Here is a 26,131-nt window from a genome sequence, read left to right as displayed (position 1 = left end):
GGAAGTGAAAACCTATACTATATATTTTTTTTATTTTAGTGAAGTGCTGATAAATAATATTTATGTTGTTATTCATTATTTAAGTAGAGCACTGTTCATTTATTAAGTGACAACCAATATACAAAATGTGCTCTGATCTCATATGCATCCAATAAAGTGCAATCTTGTGATGCCCACAAAATACACTTGTTGTAACACTCCGTGATACAAAAAAATTCCCCCTTTATAAACCCTGTAAGGGTTAAATATAGTGATTTGGCAATCGTGGTCCCTTAATACAAAGGGAAAATGTATAATAGTGTATTAGTGCCTTATAAACATTGAATACGGTGCCTTTTTGATGAAATAAATAAAAAAAAAAAAATAATGAGCAATTCCTAATTAAACAAATACCCCCAAAGAAAAGTCTAATAAACACATTTGCGTGATCTTTCAAACAGCAAAAAAATCATGCAGGTGATGAAGTGAACTGTTGATCTTCACTCTAGTGTCAAATCCTCAAAACAGCAGAGATACCAGCTCAAATCCTCAAAACAGCAGAAATACCAGCTCACCTCCAAACCTTGACCCTAAGGGCCAACACGCTTTTAGGATCACCCCAAACGGTCCTTAAGGGTACTTTCTCACCACAGGGAAAGATGTCACATATACTCCTTTATGCAGCAACTCCTTCTCCTCATAGCTTCCTTAAGATAATGGTACTGCAATACAGCTCACTCTCCACCTTCTCCACTCAGGATCATGTTAGTGAGATACAAAAAAATTCCTCCATAGTGCAATATTGTTTTTAATACTTAATGCAAGATAAAAGCCAATAATACACTCACATGTATTCCCATAAAAAAAAAAAACACATTTCACCACATACTATGGGTGTACTGCATGGGCTGGGTGTACCAATATGGCCTCTACGCCCGGAAGTTGCGTACCAACGCGTTGCATCACGTGCCACGCAACTTCATCAGGCAAGGTTTCTCCAAACAGAACAGTTTGCTTATGTGAATTCAGGTTCTCCATACACTGTCAGGTGTCAAAGTAGAACAAATACACGAACTTTCAGCAAAAACTTCCCTGAGGATTCATGTCGGAGCTTAAGCCTGCAGATTGTGTTCATTTTGGTCCAGCCAGTTAACTGCAGCTGCAGGAGTACCAAAGTAGTGTGTGGTTCTGTTGGCTGGATATAAAGTGGAGTAAGTAATTTCTGTTGGCTGGATATAAAGTGGAGTAAGTAATTTCTAACTGGAGCAGGCGTTTCTTCACCTCTGAGTATTTAACTTTTCCACTATCCACAAATATATCCCTCTGCAGACGGGCCTTCCTTGTAATTCAATCTTTTCAGCAGGAAGGATTTGAGTACTCACCTGGGGGGGGGGGGTTTAGTCTTAGCAGGGACCCTGTGAGACCTTTCAACCGGGAACATAGGTGAAAAGCTGTCTGCGCTTCTCTGAAAAAACAGAAGGCAAGTCTGTAGACTTTTAATAGAGAGGCCTATGCTATGAATATTTATCCCAAGCCTGGTTTTCCAGGTCTTCCAACCGGGCATCTTGCACTGCCAATTGTTTCTGATGGAATTTGGAGGATTGTTGCACAGGATGCAGCTGATCTTCCACTGTACTAATCCTATCTTCTGAAGCCACCATGCATAAAGTTCCACAGATCCTGATGAATTAGTGACACCTCCTCTTGGAGACTACTGAAGCCCTGAGTGAGGTTAGTCAGTGTGGACTGACATGATGTGATGGCCTGCATAATATCTTAGAGTATGGGCTCAGTGTTTGACATATGGGCAGAAAGCTGCTCCGGTATGCCATCTGTACTTACTGCACCTCTAGAGAGTGGAACCATGAGGCCGCGTCCCTCTCCCAGGCCGGAGAATGCACCAGAACCAGATCAGATGATTCTGAGGTGGGAGGGCTTGGATCTTTCGCTGGTGTACGGGTGAACTGCACCAAAACGGGTTGTAGTATCTCTCAGCTTGTCTTTCACTGATCTCTGCAGGAGGGCCTCAGCGCCATCTTGTTGAGGCCTAGTGGAGGAGGACTCATCCTCTTTATTCTTCTTTGTCATACTCAGAATAACTGGACACACCTCTGCTGGGAGCACAACAGCAAATATGAAGGATTAGCCCAATACAGGCTGGATGTTGCAGGATACGGTTGAAGAGCGCTCACCTGGGCTTCCCCTCACATCTCCATTTTTAACCCTCAAGGGCATAACTTTACATTTATCAGCATAAAACATAATTTGCCACATAGTTGCCCAATTATACAGTGCATTGAGGTCAGTTTGTAAGTTGGAGACATTTTGTAAGGACGTTATTCCACTGCATAGCTTGAGGTCATCTGCAAACACTGAAGTGTTACTTTTAATCCTAGACCCTAGATCATTTATAAATATATTAAAAAGTAAGGGCCCAAACACTGAACCTTGGGGTACAGCACTAAACCCTATACCATTCAGAATGATTCATTAACCACTACTCTCTGAATTTGGCCTTTTAGCTATTTTTCTATCCATTTACAAACTGATTTTTTTCCAAGACTGTAGTCTTTACCTTACACATTGGCCAGATGTGGGGAACTGTAAAATGCTTTTGCAAAATCTAAGTATACTACATCCATAGCCACTCCTCTATCCAAGGTTTTGCTTACCTCCTCATAAAAAGAAAGCGCATGAAAATACAGAAATGGTCAAACAATTCTGGAGTCCATGCGGTCTGTTGCTTATGTTTTCAGCAAGAACTCATCTCTGTGGTCTTTAAAATCTCCAGTATCTTCCGGACTATAGAAGTTAAACTAACAGGTCTATAGTTACGTGGTAAAGATTTTGACCCCTTCTTAAAAATAGGCACCACATTGGCCTTACGCCAATCCACTGGTACTATGCCACCCACTGCTCCATGTGTCCATTCACCTCTCTCTCTCCTCTTATTGGTTCACAACAGTGGGAGCCAATGGCTCCCGCTGTTGTCTCAGCGAATGAGAAGAGGGAGTCCCCAGATAGCCGAGACTTCAGTGCACATTGCTGGATTGAGAGGGGGCTTAGGTGAGTATTGGGGGGGGGCTGTTGCACACAAGTTTTTTTACCTTCATGCAGTGGTTTTGTATACTGCAGCCCAGATTCTCCTCTTTTCAAGCCCCCGCCAGCACTCCTGGCCCCTCTCTCCTGTTGCATGCCCCAACAGCAAGCAGCTTACTATGGGGGCACTAGAGCATGCGCACTCCCCAGCCCCTGCTCTGTGTGTCCATTCACATACGGAGCTGCGGCTCAGCCCCACCTCCTCTTCTTATTGGCTCACTGGCTACAATTGACAGCAGCGAGAGCCAATGGCTCCTGCGTCAGCCAAAGAGGAGAGGGAGTCACGGGATAGCTGAGACTCCAGTGCACATCACTGGATCAAGAGGGGGCTTAGGCGAGTATTGGGGGAGATGATGCACAGAGAAGTTTTTTTACCTTCATTCATAGAATACATTAAGGTAAAAAAAAAAAACCCTTGAGCCTTTACAACCACTTGAAAGTTGAATGTTTATCTAACATTAAATGAACTCATGTTCTGGTCACTGCTAACCAGATGTTCTTTTATATGAACATTAGTAATAAGCTCTGCATGGTTTGAGATTACCAGGCCCAGCAGAGCATCATTCCTAGTTGGGGCCTCTGAACTGTACCATGGAATTGTCTTGTAATAGGTTTATAAATGTTTGCCCTTTAACTTTACCTGTAGTGCCATTACTCTAGTCATTTTCTGGGTAGTTTAAATTCCCCATTATTATCACTGGCCCAGCCCTTTCGATCTGTGCAAGGAGCTGAATCTCCACCTCCTCAATAAACACTGGGTGGCTTATAACAAACTCCACTGATCACCTTTGTAATACGCACACCCATGTGCTGTTCCACCCGTAATGCTTCAGCCTTATCACACTCTCCATCAACCAGGTCCTCTTTTCACACTCGCTTTGAGATCGCTTCTCACATAGAGACAGACACCACCACCTTTCACCCTGTCTCTCTGAAAGAGCATATCCAGGAATATTATTAGCTCAGTCATGTGAAGAATAAAGCCAAGATTCAGCAATACCAATTAAATTATAGTTCTCTACATGCACCAAAACTTCTAACGCACCTAATTGCTTAGCAGACTTCTGGCATTGGTAGAAAAACAAACACTTAAAAAAAAACCTGCAAAATGTGACAAATGAATTATTTTCTTACAAATCGTACCAATTCCAATGGTTTTTTGTAACACAGGAACCAATTTTTATCACCTGCCATAGCCATCCCCCCATTTCACCAACCAACAGGGACTGACCCTTGTCTGACCCTTTATAATCCAATTCCCCTCCCCACAAATCTTTGTTTAAATACTCCTCCAACCTTCCCATAAGCCTTTCCTCCAGCACAGCAGACCCCCTTCCATTTAGGTGCAAACCATCATATGTAGTTTGTATCCCAATAAAAAAAAAAGTCATCCCAGCGCTCTAGAAACCCAAATCCTTCCCTCTTACACCAAGTCATTACCTATGCATTCAGTTCTCTAATCTCCCCCAGTCTTTCCTCTGTTGTGCATGGCACAGACAATATTTCAGAGACTTTCACCTTGGCGGCCCTTCCCTCAACTTGCAGCCTAGTTCTTTAAATTGAGTCTTAAAGAGCCACTACCTTCCATGTATTCGGTCATTGAAATCAACATGGACTAAGACAGCTGGGTTCTGCCCAACCCCTTCCAGTAATTGATCAACCCGGTCCACCACATGCCAAACCCTGGCACCAAGAAGATGGCAAACCACTCTGTTTAGGTGATCCTGGCGACAAATTATTCTGTCAGTCCTTCTGATTATAGAATCCCCTATTACCACCAACTGTCTTGGCCTTCCTGTACTACCCTCACCACCCCACCTAGATGGGATGCTCTCCCGGTTGTTAGGGATAGCAGTGACATCTAGGGCTGTCACCTCTGAGCTTGCCACCCCTACATTTTCACCCAACTTGGCAAATTTGTATGCATGTTCAAACCCAGAGCTGGCCTCCCTTTCCTGTGAGCCCTTACCACTCCCTCAAACTACAGTAACCCATCTTCCTACTTGATAATCCTGACTTACTCCTCCACATCAATCCCATTAACTACCTGCTCATTGAGCAGAAGACCCCTTTCAAGGTTGTCGGTTCTGCCCAGTGCTGCAACTTGCTCCTCCAGATCTCTAATGTGAACTTCCAGAAGGGCAACCCGCTCACATCTGTCGCAGCAGTATCCATCCTGCACACTGTGCATCTCACAAAACCTTCCACCTTGCTAGAACCTATTTTCACAGTTACAATATTACTTACAAAGATCAGATATCACTTACAGGTTAGAAGACTCCTGTAAAACTCTGGTTTTAACTCCAATTGATCAAATTCCCACTTTATCAAAAAAGGTGCAGCAAGCAAAATACAGGCAAGTTCAGAGTGAGTTCTACAGAAACTTATATTGTACCTAGAGCACCTGTGACCAATTAACCCCTCCCTTTAATTAGCAGACTGAATGGGAAAAAAATGCTATATAAAAAAGATGACAGAAAAGGGGATTTAAAGACCTCAAAGAAGAAAATAAAACAACTACAACCAATCACCAGTACTCTAAAGAAATTGTTTCACTCTCCACTCAAAATTTCCCACTCTTCAGCTTCCAGCCAGCAAAATGTTGCAGATGTGGGCCATTGACTGACTACGTTTTGCTTCTTTACACATATACAGGCCTTTGAAGTATGCTCAGGTCCAGTGAGCTGAGTTTGAACATAGCTACAGGTCTATAAGATAGCTCTAAATTAGCCTCTTCCAGAATGAGCACAATCTGAACAACTGATACTTCAAGAGCCAGCATATAAAAGGGTTAAAGTAATTACAGTCAACAAAGTGCATTTTTTCATCCCACATTACAAAACTAGGCAGAAAAGATACAGAAAGGTATTGCCAACATATTGCTGACATGTCATGTGATTTGTTGAGAAAGAGAGCTCATTTTTAAATGCAAAGTTACAAAATGGATGGATTTGCAAATTCTTCCAAGCACTCATTGTGAAATTTTTTCTGCAATCTCCAGTCGGTTGGGGTGTCCCACCTGCATGTTATGTGCAATCTCCTCCCGGTCTGATAAGATCTCAGCCAGGTTCTTCGTGCCCAGGACATTGCGGAGGGTGGTCTGCGCTAGAAGTCTGGTGGCTGAATCTGCGTTTGTGATGTTCGCTACAGCCAAGGTGGCGTCCTGTACCCGGTAATAGACTACGCCGTCCACACTGACTGTCACTGAGTCTTTAGTCAAAATCTGAAAGATACAATAAAAATGACAGGATAATTAACATTAAGAGCATCAGATCAGCTTCTAGGATCAAAACAAACAGTCATTCTGAAAGAGAAATGATGATTATTTTATCACAGCTAATGGCAGGAAATGCTACACAGAACTGAAATCCGCTCCACTTCCATTAGCTAATATCCCACAACATCTGCAGAATCAAAGAATGTAATGAGTGAAATAGATTTCTCTTTCCTTCAACTGATTGCATCTAAATAAAATAAACGCGGTATTTAAGCAATAAAAAATGTTCAGTTTCAGATTCTGGAGAATAAAATTGACATAGTAGTGGATTTAGAAAAACGTTCACATCAAAGGGTCCAAGTACACATCATTGTATGCAGGAGAAGGCAATGTTTTCATTGGAAGGATGCAATCAGCCAAAACGGGCATTTTTTGCTAATGAAATCTTCAGAACAAATCATCAAACTCAGGGATTTTTTTCAGAAGAAACATGGGGAAATGCAGTTCCGGCACCTCCAGCACTAAATGTATGTAATGGCAAGGGGTGTTTAGGTGTGCTGGAAGGCCTGTTGATGCTGGGGGATCTTGTTACTGGAGGGGGATCTATTTTTGTGTGGTGGTCTATTGTTGCCAGGGAGGTCTGTTGTTGCTGTTGGGAGATATATTGTTGCTAGAAGGGATCTACTGTTGAGGGAGGGGTCTATTGTTGGCTGCTGGAGAATCTATTGATGCTGGGGGGGGGGCTATTGTTGCTGGGGTGGTATTTTATTGCCAGAGTCTATTGTTGCTGGAGGTGAGTGTCTATTGCTACTGGCTGCAGGAAGTCTGTTTTACTGCTTTTCTTGTTATTTTGTGGGATCTGTATTTTGTGGTAGTTTTTATGGAATGTGTTAATAATTGGCTCTGTATTCTTTATAAGGATCTGTACTGAGAGGTGGGTAGGGGGTCAAACCAAGGGACTGTGCTCGGAGATGTGTAGAGGGCAGAGACAAGAAGTAATTCAGAAGGGGGGAGTTCCAGAACCTATTCTGAGAAGAAAAAAAAGCCCTGATCAAAATAAATATTTTAAAATTTAGCAATATTCATTGCACTACAGTTAACCAATTTGCTCTGTGCTGGTGACAGAGCTATGCTGTCTACAGCCTCAAACTATTACATCTTGATAAATGCGTGGGACTAAAAGTTCTACATGAATGGAGGATGGGCATGAGAATGAAAGGTTTTCCTCCACCATTCATAGGGAACCTATTATTGCAGGAAATGGTAATACAGCCTTTAGGAATGGAACAAGGGATAAAAAGGAAGGGGGGAGTATAGGGTGGGGATTGTTGGCACTTTTGACATTTTATTTTTTTAGAACAATCAAGCCTAAGCTTTAAATCGAATGGTCGAATTTTCAAAATGTCATTTGAGGATCCCAGTGAAACCCAGTAGACTTGCCAGTCTGGGTAATGCCAAAACAATTCTGGGATTCCATTACACAATACTATGGGAATACTTCAGCAATTAATTCATCAGTAATAATTGCTTCACTCAAAAGATCAGGTTGCCAGTTTTACGGTAGGATATACTTCGAGAAGAACAAAATAAGTGCCATCTACAGTTAAAAAAAAAAATCTGATAATACACTGCTCAAAAAAAACTTAAAGGAACACTTTGAAAACACATCAAATCTCAATGGGGAATATCATGCTGGATATCTGATATGGACTGGGTAATGTGTTAGGAATGTAAAGATGCCCAGTCGTTTGATGGAAATGGGTGTATATGCACAGTGATCTGATAACGCAGCAGTACCATCATTTGACATGTGGTTTTGAGGAAAGCTGGATATCTTGGATTGATATACAAGTGCTGGTTGACCACTCTTAAATTGGGGGTCATATGGTTCTGGTAAGCCTCCCTTTGTTGTACACCAAGGTGCTGTGTGGTTCATCAAAGATGTTTTGGTGGTCATTTCCCTCATAATCAAAGAACCACTGGATTCAAAGTTTTTTGCGTCACATTTGGATTCCTTTATTTTTTCAAATATAGGAGTTTGATATATTTGCATTGCACGATTATATTGCACATACATTTTAATTTATTTTAGCACTGCACTATTGTTTTGTGAACTCAAAATGGTACTCAGTTTATATGGCTCGTGAGTGTATGCATGCCTTAAAACGCCAGGGCATGCTCCTAATAAGACGGCAGATGGCTTTTCCTTCCACATCTGGACCAGGGCATCACCGAGCTCCAAGGGCAGTCTGAGGTGCAACCTGGCGGCATCGGATGGACCGAAACATAATGTTCCAGAGGTGTTCTATTGGATTTAGGTCAGGCGAGCATGGGGGCCAGTCAATGGTACCAATTCCTTCATCCTCCAGAAAATGCCTGCATACTCTCGCCGAATGAGGCCGGGCATTGTCGTGCATCAGGAGGAATCCAGGACCCCCTGCACCAGCGTATGGTCTGACAATGGGTTCAAGGATTTCATCTTGATACCTAATGGCAGTCAGGGTGCCATTGTCTAGCCTGTAGAGGTCTGTGCATCCCTCCACGGATATGCCTCCCCAGACCATCACTGACCCACCACCAAAAGGCAGCATAACATTCTCCATGGCTTCTCCAGACTCTTTCACATGTGCTCAGGGTGAATCTGCTCTCATCTGTGAAAAGCACAGGGTGCCAGTGGCAGACCTGACAATTCTGGTGTTCAATGTCAAATGCCAAAGCAAGCTTTATGGTGCCGGGCAGCAAGCACAGGGCCCACTAGAGGACGCTGGGCCCTCAGGCCCCCCTCATGAAGTCAGTTTCTGATTGTGTGGTCAGAGACATTCACACCAGTAGCCTACTGGAGGTCATTTTGTTGGGCTCTGGCAGTGTTCATTCTGTTCCTCCTTGCACAAAAGGAGCAGATACCAGTCCTGCTGATGGGTTACCTTCTACGGCCCTGTTCAGCTCTGCTAGAGCAACTGCCTGTCTCCTGGAATCTCCATGTTCTTGAGACTGTGCTGGGAGACACAGCAAACCTTCTGGCAGTGGCACGTATGGCTGTGCCATCCTGGAGGCGTTGGACTGCCTGTGCAACCTCTGTAAGGTCCAGGTACAGCCTCATGCTACCAGTAGTGATACTGCCCCTAGCCAAATGCAAAAACTAGTGAAAATTATTCAGAAAAAAGGAGTAGAGAAAAAAAATGTTAGTGGCTTCCACCTGTAACACCATTCCTGTTTTGGGGGTCATCTCATTGTTGCCCATCTAGTGTACCTTTTGCTAAATTTCATTAACATCAAAAGCAGTTGAAACTGATTAACAACCCCCTCTGCTACTTAACTAACCAGATCAATAGCCCAGGAGTTTAATTGACTTGATGCTATACCTCGGATTAAAAAGTGTTCCTTTAAATTTTTATAAGCAGTGAACAAGAGAATAAAACACTTTCTGATTATTAATTTCAAACTTTCTGCATCTTATTGTAGAAGATGACTAATTCATAATTATCACTTTCCCTAAATGGAAAAAATGAATATAAAAAGATTTTTATTCCTTGAAAGCCCCAAGAAAGATTTGTGGTATCTTTCAATAAGGTCTATAAGGTCTGGCAGATACTGACTGGTCTTGCTATGGGCCACACAAATGCAACATATCTTTTGATCAGGCCAAAACGTGAAAAAAGTCTACGAGATCTACAACAGGGGAACAAATTTTCATTGTCAATACTTTAAGTTGTTTAGTATTCACCATTTTCTGTTGAAATCACCTCCCCCCTTTTGCAATTAGACACCAGCATTTGGCAATTTTATAATAACCCACTTAAATCTACCAAAATGGAATTACCCTTTTCTACTCCATTTTCCAAAGGAAGTTATCTTTCTATAAAACCGGCCCTATCCTGGCGTGGGAGATATTTCTCCAAAACTCTCATACTCGGCCACAATGACTACATGCATTTAACTACTCCTATGCTATATCCCACTGTGTTCACTACTGGGAACTCACACTAAAAATATCCAGATGGTATCTCACCCCATACTGTATAGCACATTATACAAATCGGGAGGTTCTCCTTTGAGTTGGAGAGGCTGTGGCCAAGTGAGTAATCTCTTACATATCTTCTGGTCATGCAAGAATCTATGTATCTTCTGGCAAAGTGTGTTCCGACTCCTCTCCAACGTCACAGGAATACTGACTAAACCTGCACCCGATCTAGCAATCTTACATTTAAGAATTGATGACTTCCCTGTCGTGTTACTTGTTCTAGTCAAACAAGCAGCTAGTAGTATACAAGACATTGGAGGGAAGACAAGGCGCCCAATTTGTCCAAGGTAATTACTATTAATCTATCTACTCTTTTGAGAGACTGTTAGCATGCAGGTCAGACAATATACAATCCTTTGACAATGCTTGGAAATATTGGAAAACTTGATATTTAAAAGGCTAGAGGCACAGATACCCCTGGATTCAGCCTTAACAGTTGAAACATAATATTATATGGCTGGATAAATTTATTCTATTTCCATCTACTGATGTATGGTCATGTGTAAGCTCTACGAGGCTACTTTTCCTCGCTTTCCTTTTCTATATATTTACTCCTCTGTTGTTACAGGGGATTGTATTTTTGTATACTTGAAAACTTCAATAACAAGTATTGAAAATAAAAAAAGGTCTACAAAGGTCATTTAAACACAGATAGGAAAACACAGTATGTATATAAAATGTTTTTTTTTTTTTCATTATAACAATTTAGGTCCTAATGCATGAGTATATTTGTATTTCACATAATCACCCACAATAGGGTAAAGGCAGCTCAGCAACATCAAAAACTGGGCTCAGGGCACAGTGCATGGCCAGAGCTCTGTATGACAAGGCAAATTTAATGCTTCATATGAGTGAAAAGTGCTAATATATTTAAAGAAGCAGTTTCTTCCCCTGAAGTTTGATTGACTATGCAGAGGCCAACACTTCATTCCCAGAGCTGTAACATGTCAGTGACTGCAGCAGTTTACCTCCTGTGGGGGAATGTCAAATGAGATGGTCCTCATATCCACCTTGATGAAGCTATCAGTGCAGGGAAGCACAAAGAAGAGACCTGAAAATGAGAAATACTTCAGAACATGCAAGAAGATGAAGACAATGGCATAATTCAAGCGATTGTAAATTTTAACAACAGGTTTACACTTATCAGTTTGTACACTGGAACAGCACAGAGCAGCCCTGAACCTCCTCTCTGTTTGTCTGTTTGGGTCCCCCGGTGGCAGTTCTGACTCCTGCTCTCTAGCAAGTAACCCCATAAGAAGCAGATTCCTACGGGACCACTTTATGCTCGCTCATGAGCCTTGCTGTCTGCATCTATAGACACAGACAGCGAGGCTCAGCCCCATCCCTGGCTCCCTCATCACTGGCTTTGATTGAAAGCAGTGGGAGCCAATGGCTCCCATCGCCGCAGCAAAGCCTGTGAGACCAGGAAGTGAGAGTAGTGCTGCAGATGGGCACAGCGCTGGTTCAAATGAGGTCTCGGGTAATTAAAGGAGGGGGTATACTACTATCTAGACATTTTTTTACCTTCAATAATTCAATAAGGTAACAAAGGTTTATGCTTTATAACCACTTTCAAGAGCAAAATGAATCAGAATCTGAAGACAATGAACAACGAGATCAGTGAGCCATGCAAGTTGAGATGCTGAAAATTGGGTAAAAAAAAAAAAGCAGAAAACCTAAAGATTTTATTGGCCTTGGAAGGGGAACAGAGAGTGACTCTCCCATCTCCATTCCACAATCTGAATTCCCAGTATAAGCCCAAGACTAAGGTGATCCTACACGATAGAGAGAGATATATTCTCTATCTATCTATATATCCATCTCATTTTGTTTGTTTGTTGGAGATTAACAATGAACGATGGAGCAATTTCAGCACATTCTTCAGTTATGTGGAACTACAGTTTTGGATGGAGAAGCTTTAGAACCTCCATCAGTTTTTATCACTGTTTACATCTACAATTGTAGGATTTTTCCTTGAGGTGTCATGCAGAACATGAAATGAGGGGAAATCTCTTATGTGAAAGGTGTGACAACAAGAAGCAAAAAGGGAAAGATTTCTTAGGGGGACAAAGGCAGCAATGGAAACATTATGTAGCAGTGTGAAAAAGCTTTAGAACCACTGTTAGAATTTTTGCTTCCTCTGCCCCCCATAAGGATCTTTACCCTAGTTTCTTGATATGAGGGAAAATATCCTCAACAGAAATTGTCAGCAACAAAAAAAGCAAAAAGAAGATCTACATTTACATATATTTTAGGTGACCTTATAAGTGACACTTGATACACAGTGCAACCGCAATCTTTTAAAGGTCTTTAATGCAGGATAACCGCATTGTCCACATAGAAGATTAGAGCACACCACCAGCCATCCACTTTGGTAATTGACCCACCAAATTAAAAGCTTCCACTTCTATACAAAGTACAGTTATATCAATGATAATATAAATAAAAAATGTATTCTCACCCGGACCCTTTGCACCACCACTCACAATACGGCCCAGACGGAAAATGATTGCCCTCTCATACTCCTTCACAACCTAGAAGCAAAAGACACTTATTAAAATACCTCCTACACATTCAGAAGTTTTGCTAATTGCAGCATATGAAGAATGAGGTGTCAGTGTTATTACTAAATTCCTGTTACTTCATGTAATTTATTAATACAGTATATCTTTGGTGGCTAGACACAAATTGAATGTTGCTGGAAACTCTTTACATGGAATCAAGAATGTGGAAACGTTTCTGGAATTTATCACACTTGAGATCTCTAAAATGAGTAGGTGGGGGGAGAAGTTTGTCTACAATCTGCCAACTTCCTGTTCGGTATCCTGAAAAAAAGGCTGATGGTGAATGACCTTAATTACATTTTCCCTTTATGAGATCTGTAGCAGAATACTGCTATTATGAGTTTTGTCTCCCCTTAGGCTCTCTAAAGCTGGCCATACATTTGTGCCTACTAGACCGGCTGAATTTTGATTACTGTGGGTTCCACCACTTGACAAAAAGTAGATTGTTTCATTGACTTCTGTTAAAGGGACATGTTGGAAAATTTTCTGCCGATTAACAGCTGCAGTCAATGAGCTGCAACTGCTGATCAATGTCGTGATCTGTACACACGCCACTGTCAGGATGCAATGTCCTGGCAGGGAAGAATGTCTCCTCCATCCACCTTGTTTATGTGGCTATAGGAATCCTGTAGCTGCTGACTTTTAATATAGGGACACTGTTAGAAGCTTTCCTTAACCTAATATCTAATATCTTCTTATTAACAGTACTAACATAAGTATGAATGAGTTGGATCTTAATAGAATAATTGAGTTATTATATTTATATTTGTTCTAGATTGGGAAAAGTAAGTAACTAGACTTCATAGTCTGTGAACATACATATGAACATATATCTTGGGTTTTCTTTACATTCAAGTCACACATGTGGTAGCAATTGGTCTATCCATCCTCCCCCATCTATGTAAGAGATTGTTTCACTAACTAGAGAATTGTAAAAATATATTTCATACATGTTAGGTTTATACTGTAATATTTCTAGATTACGATATTTATATATAAGATAACTCTTAGCAAGATTACTTTTGGAGAATATATATATATATATATATATGTATGTATGTATGTATGTATGTATGTATATGTGTGTGTGTATGTGTAATACATCTAAAATTTACTCTGATTGATGGAATGTCTAGGCCTTCTTAGGTTACGCTCAGACTTTAGGAGAAGTAGACTGGACGTTTGTTATATATACACATCTGTTTCCAATTATCTTAGTGGGACTACAAGAGAATACCAACCCACTTTTAGGAGATGGTGGGGGCTGGATTGCTCTTTCAAGAGCAGAACAAAGGTTTGAGTCTCGCTCACACTTTGCTAGAAGCCTTGAGACACACACACACACACACATATACATATATACAATCTTATTATCAAGAACTTAACTATATTTTTTGGACATTAGAAATAAAATATTGGCATACAGAATGTTTAAATAATTTTATGCAACATTATTATTAAATCATCTATTTGAGTTTATGCAAGAAGTGGAAGGACTTTCTATCTGAACATTTCTCATCAATACAAGTTAATAAAATATCGAGACAATACGATATTTTACAGACACTTACCTGTCCAGGAGTCTAGCGCCGGCAACACCAGGGCTAGTTCTTCACCAACATCCATTTTCCCGGCGCCGGCAGTGCAAGCAAGGAAAAACTGGAAGTATAGCCTTGCGGCTTCACAGCCAGTTTTCTACTGCACATGTGCTCATTGTAGTGTGCTTTGTAATTGGTCCCATAGTCTTCTGGAACCTGTGAAGTGTTCCAGAAGACTGTGGGGGGGCCCATACTTCTGGCTCAGTTCACCGTGGCGAACGGAGCCATAAATGGGAGCGGGTACCTGTCAAAACCAGGTACATGCTCCCCCCCCCCAAAAAAAAGTGCCAAATGTGGTAGTGGAGGGGGAAGGGGGGGGGTGAGGGTACAAACATGTGGAGTGTCCCCTTTTGGGTGGAGCTCCACTTCAGTACTTCCCTCCAATTATCACTGCTTTTTACAGAGCATAAATGTGATTTTTGGGGGGCTGTGCAGAGTGTAGACATGTAAAATATCGCTGAAGTATTGCCAGGAATGTCTTGCCTTTATACACATCCATATGGAGATCGGAAATGTCAAAATTGTGAAGAAAAACGATATAATGACTAGAAGCCATCCGCAGCATCCGATTGCACCATCAGATTCTCCTCTACCTGTAGAGGAAACAAATGAAGTTAGGACCAGTTCACACATACATGTTATGAGGTGCAGTGTGTATTTACTTGCCTGCTGTGGTGAGTTTCAAGAAATTTGGTATCCTTTGTACTTAAAGAACAGGTAAACCCAACATTTCATATTCCTGATCTGTGCCTGCTGCACCATGCACTTAAATAAAAAAAAGTATCATTTTCTTTGTATTGCTTCCATTGTGTGAAGCAGCAGCAGGGCTTGCTTAACTAGTTGCCGACTGCCCTGCACCTGGCCAGTTCTGGGAGGGCGTCATATGATGTCCTCCCAGAATGCGCTCTCCTGCACGCACAAGGTGATCTCTGTGATCTCCGGGGGCACGCACAAGGTGATCTCTGTGTCCTACGGACACAGCTGATCACGTGATGCGGTAAGAGGCCAATCAAAGCGTTCTTTTACCACGTGATCAGCCGTGACCAATGACACGCTGTTCACCGGGAAATGCGATTGCCGGTTCTCGGCTACACTTCCCTCACGCTGTCAGAGTGTGAGGAAAGTACTGCTAAGAACTGGCAGTTGTCAGAGCAGGGATCGGCACCGATCATCGGGGCACTGATGATCAGTGCCCAGAAGTGCAACCCTCCAGTTCCATCCACCTGTGCCCATCAGTGCTGCCTCATCAAACGTACATCAGTGAAGGAGAAAAAATTACCTGTTTGCAAAATTTATAATAGAAAACAAAGAAACTTTTTTTTTTTTGTTTATAGCGCAAACACACACACACACACACACACACCTGACTTTTAAAATACAGACACTTACCTGTCCCTTGGTCCAGCGGTGTCCTCGCCACAGCTAGTTTCACAAGCAGTCTTCTCTCCCTGGTGCCAACATCTTCAGTGTGGGCACCCGGCTGTGACAGCTTGCGCCTGCACAGCCGGGTGCCCACTGTGCATGTGTAAGAAGCGCTGCACTTTGTGAATGGCCCCGTAGTCTTCTGGAACCGGTCACGTGTCCCAGAAGACTGCGGGGAGGGAGAAAAACTTCCGCTTCTGATCACCTTAGACGATCGCAGCAGAAGTGGGAGTACCTGTCAAATTCGGGTACCCTTAATACTTAATGGGGAGCGGGGAACAAAGGCATAAAGTGGAGCTTCCCCTTTTGGATGGAGCTCCGGTTTAAGTAGAATTCAAGTTTCATCTAATATTCATGTAAAGTTCATCACCGGAAGCTGTAAATATGAGCAAAGCTAGAATCCAGAGCTAAAAAGGGTCATTTTTTTCTTTTTTTCTCTGGAAACATGCCAATTCCTACAGCCAGTCTGCACCCTGCTGAGCCCCCACCCTACAATAAGATTCCAGTGAGATTAAAAGGCTACTTTTTTTTTTGTTAAAGGGGAGGTTAATACCTGCTTTATGCAATGATATGGCACAGAACAGTCCCTCACCTCCTCTTTGGAGGTCCACTTCTTTCTCCAGCAAGCCTGGTACAAAAAAGGGGGCAAAGTTTTGGAAGGAAGGTTGTCCTGTCCCCAGAATACATTCTCTTCTGAATCAAGATTGACCTATATCAGTAGTCGGCAAGCCGCGGCTCGCGAGCCACATGCGGCTCTTTACAAACTTAAATGCGGCTCTTCTGTGTGCCGGGCGCCCGCTCCCCTCCCTCCTCTCGGGCGGCCGCCCCCCTCCCTCCTCTCGGGCGGCCACCTCAATAGTCAGGACTCAGCAGCTGTCAGGATGTAGGCGGGGCAGCCAGGATGTAGGCGGGGCAGCGTGACGAACTCCTCTCCTCTCACAGTCCGCCCTGAAGACCAGAACGGCGCGGGAACACGGCGAGAAGAATGCGCGGAGCAAAGGTAAGTGAATTTACACAATATGGGGAATGAATTACTATATGGGGGATGAATTACTATATGGGGGATGTATTTTCAGTTTTAAAAATGTGGCTCTCAAAATAAATTTCAATCGTGGTTTTGGCGAGATTTGGCTCAGTTGAAAAAAAAGGTTGCCCACCACTGACCTATATAATTATGTTTTGTATTTGATTGTAGTCATGTTTATTTACAGATTAGTTATCTGTTCTTATGCCACCTACTGGCTAAACTTCAGAGCTGTGTTATTTAGCTAGCCAGGATGTGATGTAAAAGGTCATCGCTTCTCCCACAAGACAGGAAGTGAGCTTCAGGAAGTAAAACACCTCATAGGAATCCATGATTCTCTACATGAGAGAAGCAACCAGATTCTCTCTTTCCATCTGAAGGCATCGGAGGTAATTAATGCCCCTTTTTTCCCTGCTATAGGTAGCTAGGATTGAATAGAAGAGGATCTTAGCTATATTGAGTGTCATTTTATCTGTGATGTTTATCGTATAATGATTGTTATCTTTCTTGTTATAGTTTTACCATTTTTCTGCAACGTGTCAATAAAGTACAGTCGAGTTAAAATCATCTATTATTGTGTGCACCGAGAAGGTTATCTGCTTGAATAGCTTCCCATGGACTCCGGGAGTACAGGGAGGGAGTTCAGAACAAAGGTCATTTTACACTGTGTTCCAAATTATTATGCAAATTATATTTCTCATTTACCTAAATAATTGATGTAAATAACAGTCAGCATAATTCCCATGTTATCAACTATTAAGAGTACAATTCACATTTTATTGAACAAACCTCCTAATAAGATTAAAAAAAAAACAAAAAAAAAAAAAAAAACACACAATGCACTGTTCCAAATTATTACGCACAGTAAGTTTCAAAGCACTTTATAGGTTGTAAAGAACTGAAAATTGGCATTTGTTGTGTATGCAGCATATTTACTGACATCAAAAGCTATTTCAATCAAACTTTTAACATTTTAAACTTTTTAAAAAATTTTAACAGGTCACGTTACATTTTAACATAGGACCCCTTATTTGATAGCAGCTTCAAGTCTTGCATCCATTGAACTTGTGGGTTTTTGGACAGTTTCTGCTTGAATTTGTTTGCAAGATGTCAGAATAGCCTCCCAGAGCTGCTGTTTGGATGTAAACTGCCTCCCACCCTCATAGATCTTTTGCTTGAGGATGCTCCAAAAGGTTCTCAATAGAATTGAGGTCAGGGGAGGATGGAGGCCACACCATGACTCTCTCTCCTTTTATCCCCATAGCAGCCATTGATGCAGAGGTATTCTTTGCAGCATAAGATGGTGCATTGTCATGCATGAAGATGATTTTATTACGGAAAGCATAGTTATTCCTTCTGTACCAGGGAAGAAAGTGATCAGTCATAAACTCCACATACTTTGCAGAGGTCATCTTTACACCTTCGGGGACCCTAAAGGGACCGACCAGCTCTATTCCCATGATTCCGGCCCAAAACATAACTCCACCACCGCCTTGCTGACGTCGCAGCCTTGTTGGAACAGGGTGGCCGTCCACCAACCACCCACTACTCTATCCATCTGGACCATCCAGGGTTGCACGGCACTCATCAGTGAACAGGACTGTTTGAAAATTAGTCTTCATGTATTTTTCTGCCCAATGCAGCCATTTCTGCTTGTGAGGATTGGTTATTGGTGGCCGAATAGAAGGTTTATGCACAGTTGCAAGACTCTGGAGGACTCTACACCTTGATCTCTGTGGGACTCCAGAGGCACCAGCAGCTTCAAATATCTGTTTGCTGCTATGTATTGGTATTTTAGCAGCTGCTCTCTTGATCCGATGCATGGATCTGGCAGAAATCTTCCTCAATGTGCCTTTATCTGCACGAACCCGTCTGTGCTCTGAATCACCCACAAATCTCTTAATAGTGCGATGATCACGCTTAAGTTTTCATGAAATATCTAATGTTTTCATACCTCGTCCAAGGCATTGAACTATTTCACTTTTTTCAGCTGCAGAGAGATCCTTTTTCTTGAAAAATATTGCTTGAAAATGGTGCTCTGCTTAATAATGTGGAACACCCTCCTTTAGTAGCTTTTCCTTAAATTGGGCTCACCTGCCAATCTAATTATCACAGGTGTCCGAGATTGTTTTTCAGTGATCAAAAGAGCCCTGACACACAATGCCATCCATGGGTTAAACTGTGTCACAAAGATGAAATATTTTGTTTTTGAAATAGAATTTGCATAATAATTTGGAACACTGTGTAGAGATCATTCCTCCCAAACCACAGGAAAAAAAAAACACTTGTTGATGCCAGCGTTTTAGGTCTGCCCTCAAGGTCGACTTCCAGGGAGGAAAGTTTTCTTTAAATATATCTGACAGGGAGGGAGTGAGATAAATACCTAAATACTGGATTTTGATCTGGGTCCAAGCAAAAGGGAAACTGTCCCAAGTGCTCTGCTGTAAACAAACTTACCTTCTGATATTTTGCAGAGATAGGCAACCTTAACCACCTCCCGTCTGACATATACTGCAATGACAGGCGCAAGGCGGTTCTCTCGTTCTGGGATGATGTCATATGAAGACCTCCCATTCTAACCGCGCATGTGCGGCTCCGGGAGCGCGCAGCGATCGGTGGTGCGCTGTGTCCCTCGGACACAGCGGATCACCGATCAACGGAAAGAGCCAAAGATGTTGGCTCGGTGATGTGATCAGCTGTGTCCAATCACAGCTGATTGCATGTAAAAAGGGAAATGTCGGTTATCGGCATTTCTCTCCTCAAGAGCTGTCACGCTGACAGCTCGAGAGGAGAGCAGAGCCAGTAATCGGCATCCTACAGAGGGGACATGTGCACTGATGATCAGTGTGCCCTGATGATCTGTGTAGCCCCAGCAGTGCCACCTCAGTGCTCATCAGTGCACTTCAATGCCACATATCAGTACCCATCTGAGGTGCCAGTCAGTGCTGCCTAACAGTGCCACCTATCAGTGCCCAGTGATGCCTGTCAGTGCCCATCAGTGCCATCTATCTGTGCAGCCTCATTAGCGCACATCAGTGAAGGAGAAAAATCACTTTACAAAAGTTTAACAAAAACGAAGAAAAAAAAAGTGTGTTTTTTGGTTTAAGAAAAAAATAAATAAACCCAGAGGTGATTAAAATACCACCAAAAATAAAGCTATCACAAAAAAAAAAAAGATAAAAAAATTTCATATGGGTACAGTGTTGCATGACCACGCAATTGTCAAAGTGTGACAGCGCTGAAAGCTGGAAACTGGCCTGGGCAGGAAGGGGGTATAAGTGCCCTGTAGGCAAGTGGTTAAAGAGGTGGAGTTCACCGGGCACAGTGTTGCCTTCTCACCTCTTTAAACCTCTAATTGTTGTACTACCATGTTGCAATCATGTGCATTGCATGGCAGTCTTGGCTTTAAAATCAGGTGGTGAGGCAGCACTAGTGTAACACTCCAATCGCTTTTCAGAAGAGCAGCAATATCTGCTGTACTTGTTAATGAGCCCTTAGTTGCATTCAGCAGCGGCCCCTTTAGGGATCGTTCACATGTACAGTTGGAAGGTGGTAACCCCTGTGGTTAAGTCGTGGTTTTACTGCCCCCCTATTCCCTTTAGATGCTGAAGCAGCAGCCAAAAAGGTGTTCACATGCTGCAGCAGAAATTAAACCCCCTGTTGCTTTTGGTGGGTGCTACCATCTGCCAATCATGACCCATTCAAGTAAATGGGGCCACTCCACAAGCGCCCAACTGCATCCTTCTGCGGGGTCCAAGGCATTAAACAGGTGGTGAGAAAGCAACACAATGCTGCCTGCTTTAACCCCTTGTTTGCTGTACTGCACAAGGTTCAGGGCACTTGCACAGTGGCATCATTCACTTGAATGTGTTATGCTTGGCAGGTGCTACACCCATCAACCATGACAGGGCATATAACTCCTGCTGTGGCATGTGTACACCCCTGGCCACTGCAGCTAAAAGGGAGTGCACTACCACCCCCCAGACTGCAAATGTAAATGAAGCTTTACTGTTCTAATGCTGCTTTTACACCGATGCGCTGTGGTTTACCTGTACTAGGGGGTGCAGCACAGTGCATCTGCAAATTTCTTGGCTTAGAGGAGCTTTGCCATAGATTTCTCTTATATCCTAGAGGTGTGGTGCACTTTCTGAAAGTGCACCAAACCCTGGGGATATAATAGAAGCCTGTGGCCAAGTGCAGCAAGCCCGCAGGAAAGCTGCAGGTACACTGCACCAGCTGTTTGGGTTAACCGCAGCGCATCAGTGTGAAAGCAGCCCTATACTAATATGCCCAGTGTATTGCTTCACACGATCTCTTTCCTGCTGCTGGCAGCACAGTGGAGACCGCTAGCTGGGATTAGAGGTGGAGTGTGCAGTTGGTATTACTCTGCATGGGACAGGAGCCAGCACTACAAAGGAGGCATCGGCTTATGCAGCTCTTGCTCTATACTACAGCTCCAACTTTACAAAGTAGTCCCTCTGCTTTGCACTCTGATGCTCTGGGATGGCAAGTCCGCAAGCCCAGACCGCGATCTACCAATCACATGGTCATGATCTACTGGTTGCTGGGGATAGTTTACAGCCTAGGATTTTTGTGGGTCAAATAATTCATCTAAAAGATCAATCTCTACTCATTCAATCTTTTTAAAACATGTGATCCAATCCAAAAAAAAAAAAAAGTAGAAAGTTTCTAAAGATTCTCTATTCCTATCAAAGTTTTGGCTTTAGGTACACTTGAATACCTGACATGGCAAAGTATCCATAGATGGTGTCTGGGGGATTACCCATAGATGAGTCAAAGCAAGGTGAAGCACATGTCTCCCTGTTGGTCGTATCCAGGCAAAATGCTGTATATACTAGGTAGCTAGGAGGCCCCATAACAAACAACAATTTGCTTGTACTGTGTACATTCTGCATCCTGCTAACACTAATTCATCAACAAACACCACACATTACAATGACTTGCATCTGCAGTACACAGTCATCTCACCCCTTCAGAATATATAGTGAATAAAAACTGACTTATCGCTTGCCCCCAACATCATATTGCAGGATGTGCAGAATCAGTTTTGCATACAGTATATGATTGATGCCAAATGTTGCTCCTATATGCCCATGTATCTGATGTAGTGAATGTCCCAGTTTTGGTTTACTGCAATAACGCCACTGAACTATGTTTTACTTAAGTGGAGACTACAACTCCATTTTAAATGTTAAAAGGGGAAATACAGTAAAAAAAAAAGTCATAAAGTTCAAATTTAGCATTATTGCTGTGTTTATATTTTAATCACTTTCACATTATATTTCCGGTTTCATATCTTCCCTAAGGTTATATATAGCAGTTTATAAAATTAGCCATTAGTGGGAGCTTTGTATTTCTTTTCAGTCACTCAGCCTGCCTGCTCAACCACTGTTGAGTTAAGATACTGATCAAAAAACAGGGATCTTTTTCTTTTTTTTAAAAGAATAAAAAGGTTTATGGAGTTTCAGGTATACACAGATTGCACAGAAAAGGCACTGGGGCACTGATGGTTCAATATCATTAAGACAAAAAAGAGTATACATAGAAGAAAAAAAAACACAAAAAAACAACACGACATGAACATAGGAGTGCACAAAGAAGGATTTAAAAAAAAAACAAAAACAAAAAAAAAACAAAAAACACCAAAACAAAAAAAAAAAAAAAACCACCAAATGAAAATAAGGCACATCCCACCAGGTGTCAGCCTGGTCTAGACAGTTACAATATGTGCAATTCTCATTTCTGACAATGTAACATGTTTTATGCCCAATAGTGCAAAGTTTATGTACAGTGGGGCAGAAAAGTATTTAGTCAGCCACCAATTGTGCAAGTTTTCCCACCTAAAAAGATGAGAGAGGCCTTTAATTGGTTTCATAGGTAGACCTCAACTATGAGAGACGAAAAATTTAGCAAAAGGGACCAGGACGACTGATCCATGTACAGGACAGAATGAATGGGGCCATGTATCATGAGATTTTGAGTGCAAACCTCCTTCCATCAGCAAGGGCATTGAAGATGAAACGTGGCTGGGTCTTCCAACATGACAATGATCCCAAACATACCGCCCGGGCAACAAAGGAGTGGCTTTGTAAGAAGCATTTCAAGGTCCTGGAGTGGCCTAGCCAGTCTCCAGATCTCAACCTCATAGAAAACCTTTGGAGGGAGTTGAAAGTCTGTGTTGCCCAGCATCAGCCCCAAAACATCACTGCTCTAGAGGAGATCTGCATGGAGGAATGGGCCAACATACCAGCAATAGTGTGTGCCAACCTTGTGAAGACTTACAGGAAACGTTTGACCTCGGTCATTGCCAACAAAAGGATATATAACAAAGTAATGAGATGAACTTTTGATATTGACCAAATACTTATTTTCCACCATAATTTGCAAATAAATTCTTTCCAAATCAGCCAATGTGATTGTCTGGATTTTTTGTCTCATTTTGTCTCTCATAGTTGAGGTCTACCTATGATGCCAATTACAGGCCTCTCCCATCTTTTCAAGTGGGAGAACTTGCACAATTGGTGGCTGACTAAATACTTTTTTGCCCCACTGTATATGCATCATCTGACATGCTGTTGGTATTTCATGGTTACTGAAATGGATACATTGGCCTGAATCCTTTACACTGTATGGCTTTGTGCCTTGGTTATGTGTGCTATTTGATTCAACACCTATCCACCTTGTAATGTAACTGTCCAATTTTGGCTCTGTTTGACAGAATACACTGATCATGGTTTGCAGCCACTGATTAAATGCTGGGTTTTCCAGCATGGCTGTTTGTTCAACAGAAGCCAATCTAAATGACCAAATTTTGTCAGACAGCAGTACACACTGACAGAAATTTGGCTAGTTCCTGCTGAACCTCGATATGCATATACCAGGCTTTACATTGGGAGAATACAATTGGATATATATTTTACACATTACACATTATTGCCAAAAGTATTATGACACACACACCCCCTTTCATAGCGTCTTAGTCCGTAGGGTTCAATATTGATTTGTCCCACCCTTTGCAGCTATAACAGCTTCAACTCTTCTGGGAAGGCTGTCCACAAGGTTTAGGAGTGTGTCTATGGGAATGTTTGGCCAATCTTCCAGAAGAGCATTTATAGAGGTCAGGCACCGATGTCGGACGAGAAGGCCTGGCTCACATTCTCCACTCTAATTCATCCCAAAGTTGTTCTATGGCGTTGAGGTTAGGACTCTGCAGACCAGTCAAGTTCCTCCACCCCAAACTCGCTCATCCATGTCTTTATGGACCTTGCTTAGTGCACAGTCATGTTGGAACAGGAAGAGGCCATCCCCAAACTGTTTTCACAAAGTTGGGAGCATGAAATTGTCCAAAATGTCTCATCTTTAGCTATTGACTCTGCAACAGTTGGAGACTTCTGCGCACTTCAACATGCGCTGACCCCACTGTCATTTTACGTGGCCTACCACTTAGTGGAAGCAACTAGGAACAGCTACTCAGCCATAAAACAGCTGACTGTGAATATTTAGTAGCAAGGAAATTTCACAGATGGACTTATTGCACAGGTGGCAACCTGTCACAATACCAAGCTTGAATTCACTGAGCTCATGAGAGCGACCCATTCTTCCACAAATGTTAGTAGAAACAGTCTGCATGCCTAGGTGCTTGATTTTTTACACCGGAATCCAATGATTTGGAGGGGTGTCCCAATACTTTTGGCAATATAGTGTATATTTCAGCAGTCAAGCTCAGAAGTCCATGGTAGTGACCAACTAGAAATTGCATGACACTATTATTCAGCTGTTACTGGTTACTTCACATTCATACATATTATAGTTTTTCTGAATTTTGACTGTTTTGTTGCAAAAACGCAGTGGAAAAAAAAAACATTTTTTTTTTTTACTGAAAAACATACCAATGTGAAAAAGGGCCCCAACATGCGCTGAACACGCACCAAAAATGCAGAAAGTAGGACTTTTAGAAACACAGCTGACTGGTGTGAAGAGTTCCAAAGGATTTAAAAGGGATGCATCATGTGTTTTTACAACAGAGCAGTGTGAAAGCAGTCAAAAACACAACTGGCTGGTGTAAAGAGTTCCATAGGATTTAAAAGGGATGCATTTTGTGCAGGCCAGTCAAGTTCCTCCACTTGAAACTCGCTCATCCATATCTTTATATGATCTTGCTTTGTACACTGGTGCGCAGTCATGTCGGAACAGGAAGGGGATATCCCAAAACCTTTCCCACAAAGTTGGCAACATGAAATTGTCCAAAATGTCTTGGTATGCTGACGCTTTAGGAGTTCTCTTCACTGGAACTTGGGGGCCAAGCCCAACTTCTGAAAAACAACCCTGCACCATAATCCCCCCTCCAAATTTTAAACTAGCACAATGCAGTAAGGCAAGTACCATTCTCCTTGCAACCATCAAGCCCAGACACGTCCATTGGATTGCTAGACAGAGTAGCGCAATTTGTCACTCCAGTTAACGCGTCTCCTCTGCTCTAGAGTCCAGCGACGGTGAGCTTTACACCACTGCATCTGACACTTTGCATTGCACTTAGTGATGGAAGGCTTGAATGCAGCTGCTCAGCCATGGGAACCCATTCCATGAAGCTCTCTATGCACTGTTGTGCTAATGTGAAGGCCACACGAAGTTTGGAGGTCTTTAGCTATTGACTCTGCAGACAGTTGGCGACTTCTGTGCACTGTACGCTTCAGTATGCTCTGACATTTTACTTTGAGTTGCTGTTTTTTCCCAGATGCTTCCACTTTGTTATAATACCACAAACAGTTGACTGTGGAATATTTAGTAGCAAGGAAAATTCATGAATGGACTTATTGCACAAGTGGCAACCTATCACGGTACCACGCTTGAATTCACCGAGCTCCCGAGCGACCCATTCTTTCACAAATGTTTGTAGAAGCAGTCTGCATGCCTAGGTGCTTGATTGTATACACCTGTGGCCATGGGGGTGATTGGAACACCTGAATACAAATGATTTGGAGGAGTCTAAGGCTACGTTCACACTAGCGTGTGCAGGTGGGAGAAAGGCGTTTGGGAAGCGTTTTTACTTCTTCCCAAATGCCTCGGACAATTCTGCACAATGCAGCACATGGTGCTGTTCTAACGGGAGCGTTAGCGTCGTTGCAAAACGGACGCTTCTGGTCGAGTCAGGAGGCATTGAAGCCTCCTATTCTAGTCTACGGTGCT

At 42.4% G+C, this 26,131-nt stretch overlaps 1 protein-coding gene across 3 annotated transcripts in view; it reads right to left on the bottom strand.

The window, feature by feature from the left end:
• Positions 1-26,131, bottom strand: part of STOM (stomatin) — a 94,847-nt gene that overhangs the window by 14,435 nt on the left and 54,281 nt on the right. For all 3 annotated transcript variants that reach the window (XM_089685255.1, XM_089685253.1, XM_089685252.1), the window contains exons 2-5: positions 14,962-15,071; positions 12,778-12,850; positions 11,285-11,367; positions 6,098-6,301 (exon numbers count right to left, since the gene is read on the bottom strand). In XM_089685255.1, coding sequence (XP_089541381.1) covers positions 6,098-6,301; positions 11,285-11,367; positions 12,778-12,850; positions 14,962-15,071 — 470 coding nt within the window. The remainder of the gene's footprint in view (positions 1-6,097; positions 6,302-11,284; positions 11,368-12,777; positions 12,851-14,961; positions 15,072-26,131) is intronic.

This window comes from Staurois parvus, unplaced genomic scaffold (genome assembly GCF_062004578.1).
Source record: "Staurois parvus isolate SC_StPar_1 unplaced genomic scaffold, SC_StPar_1.0 ptg000365l, whole genome shotgun sequence".
NCBI lineage: Eukaryota > Metazoa > Chordata > Amphibia > Anura > Ranidae > Staurois > Staurois parvus.
Note: the sequence above shows the minus strand (reverse complement) of the source record. Positions and strands in the feature narration are given on the sequence as shown.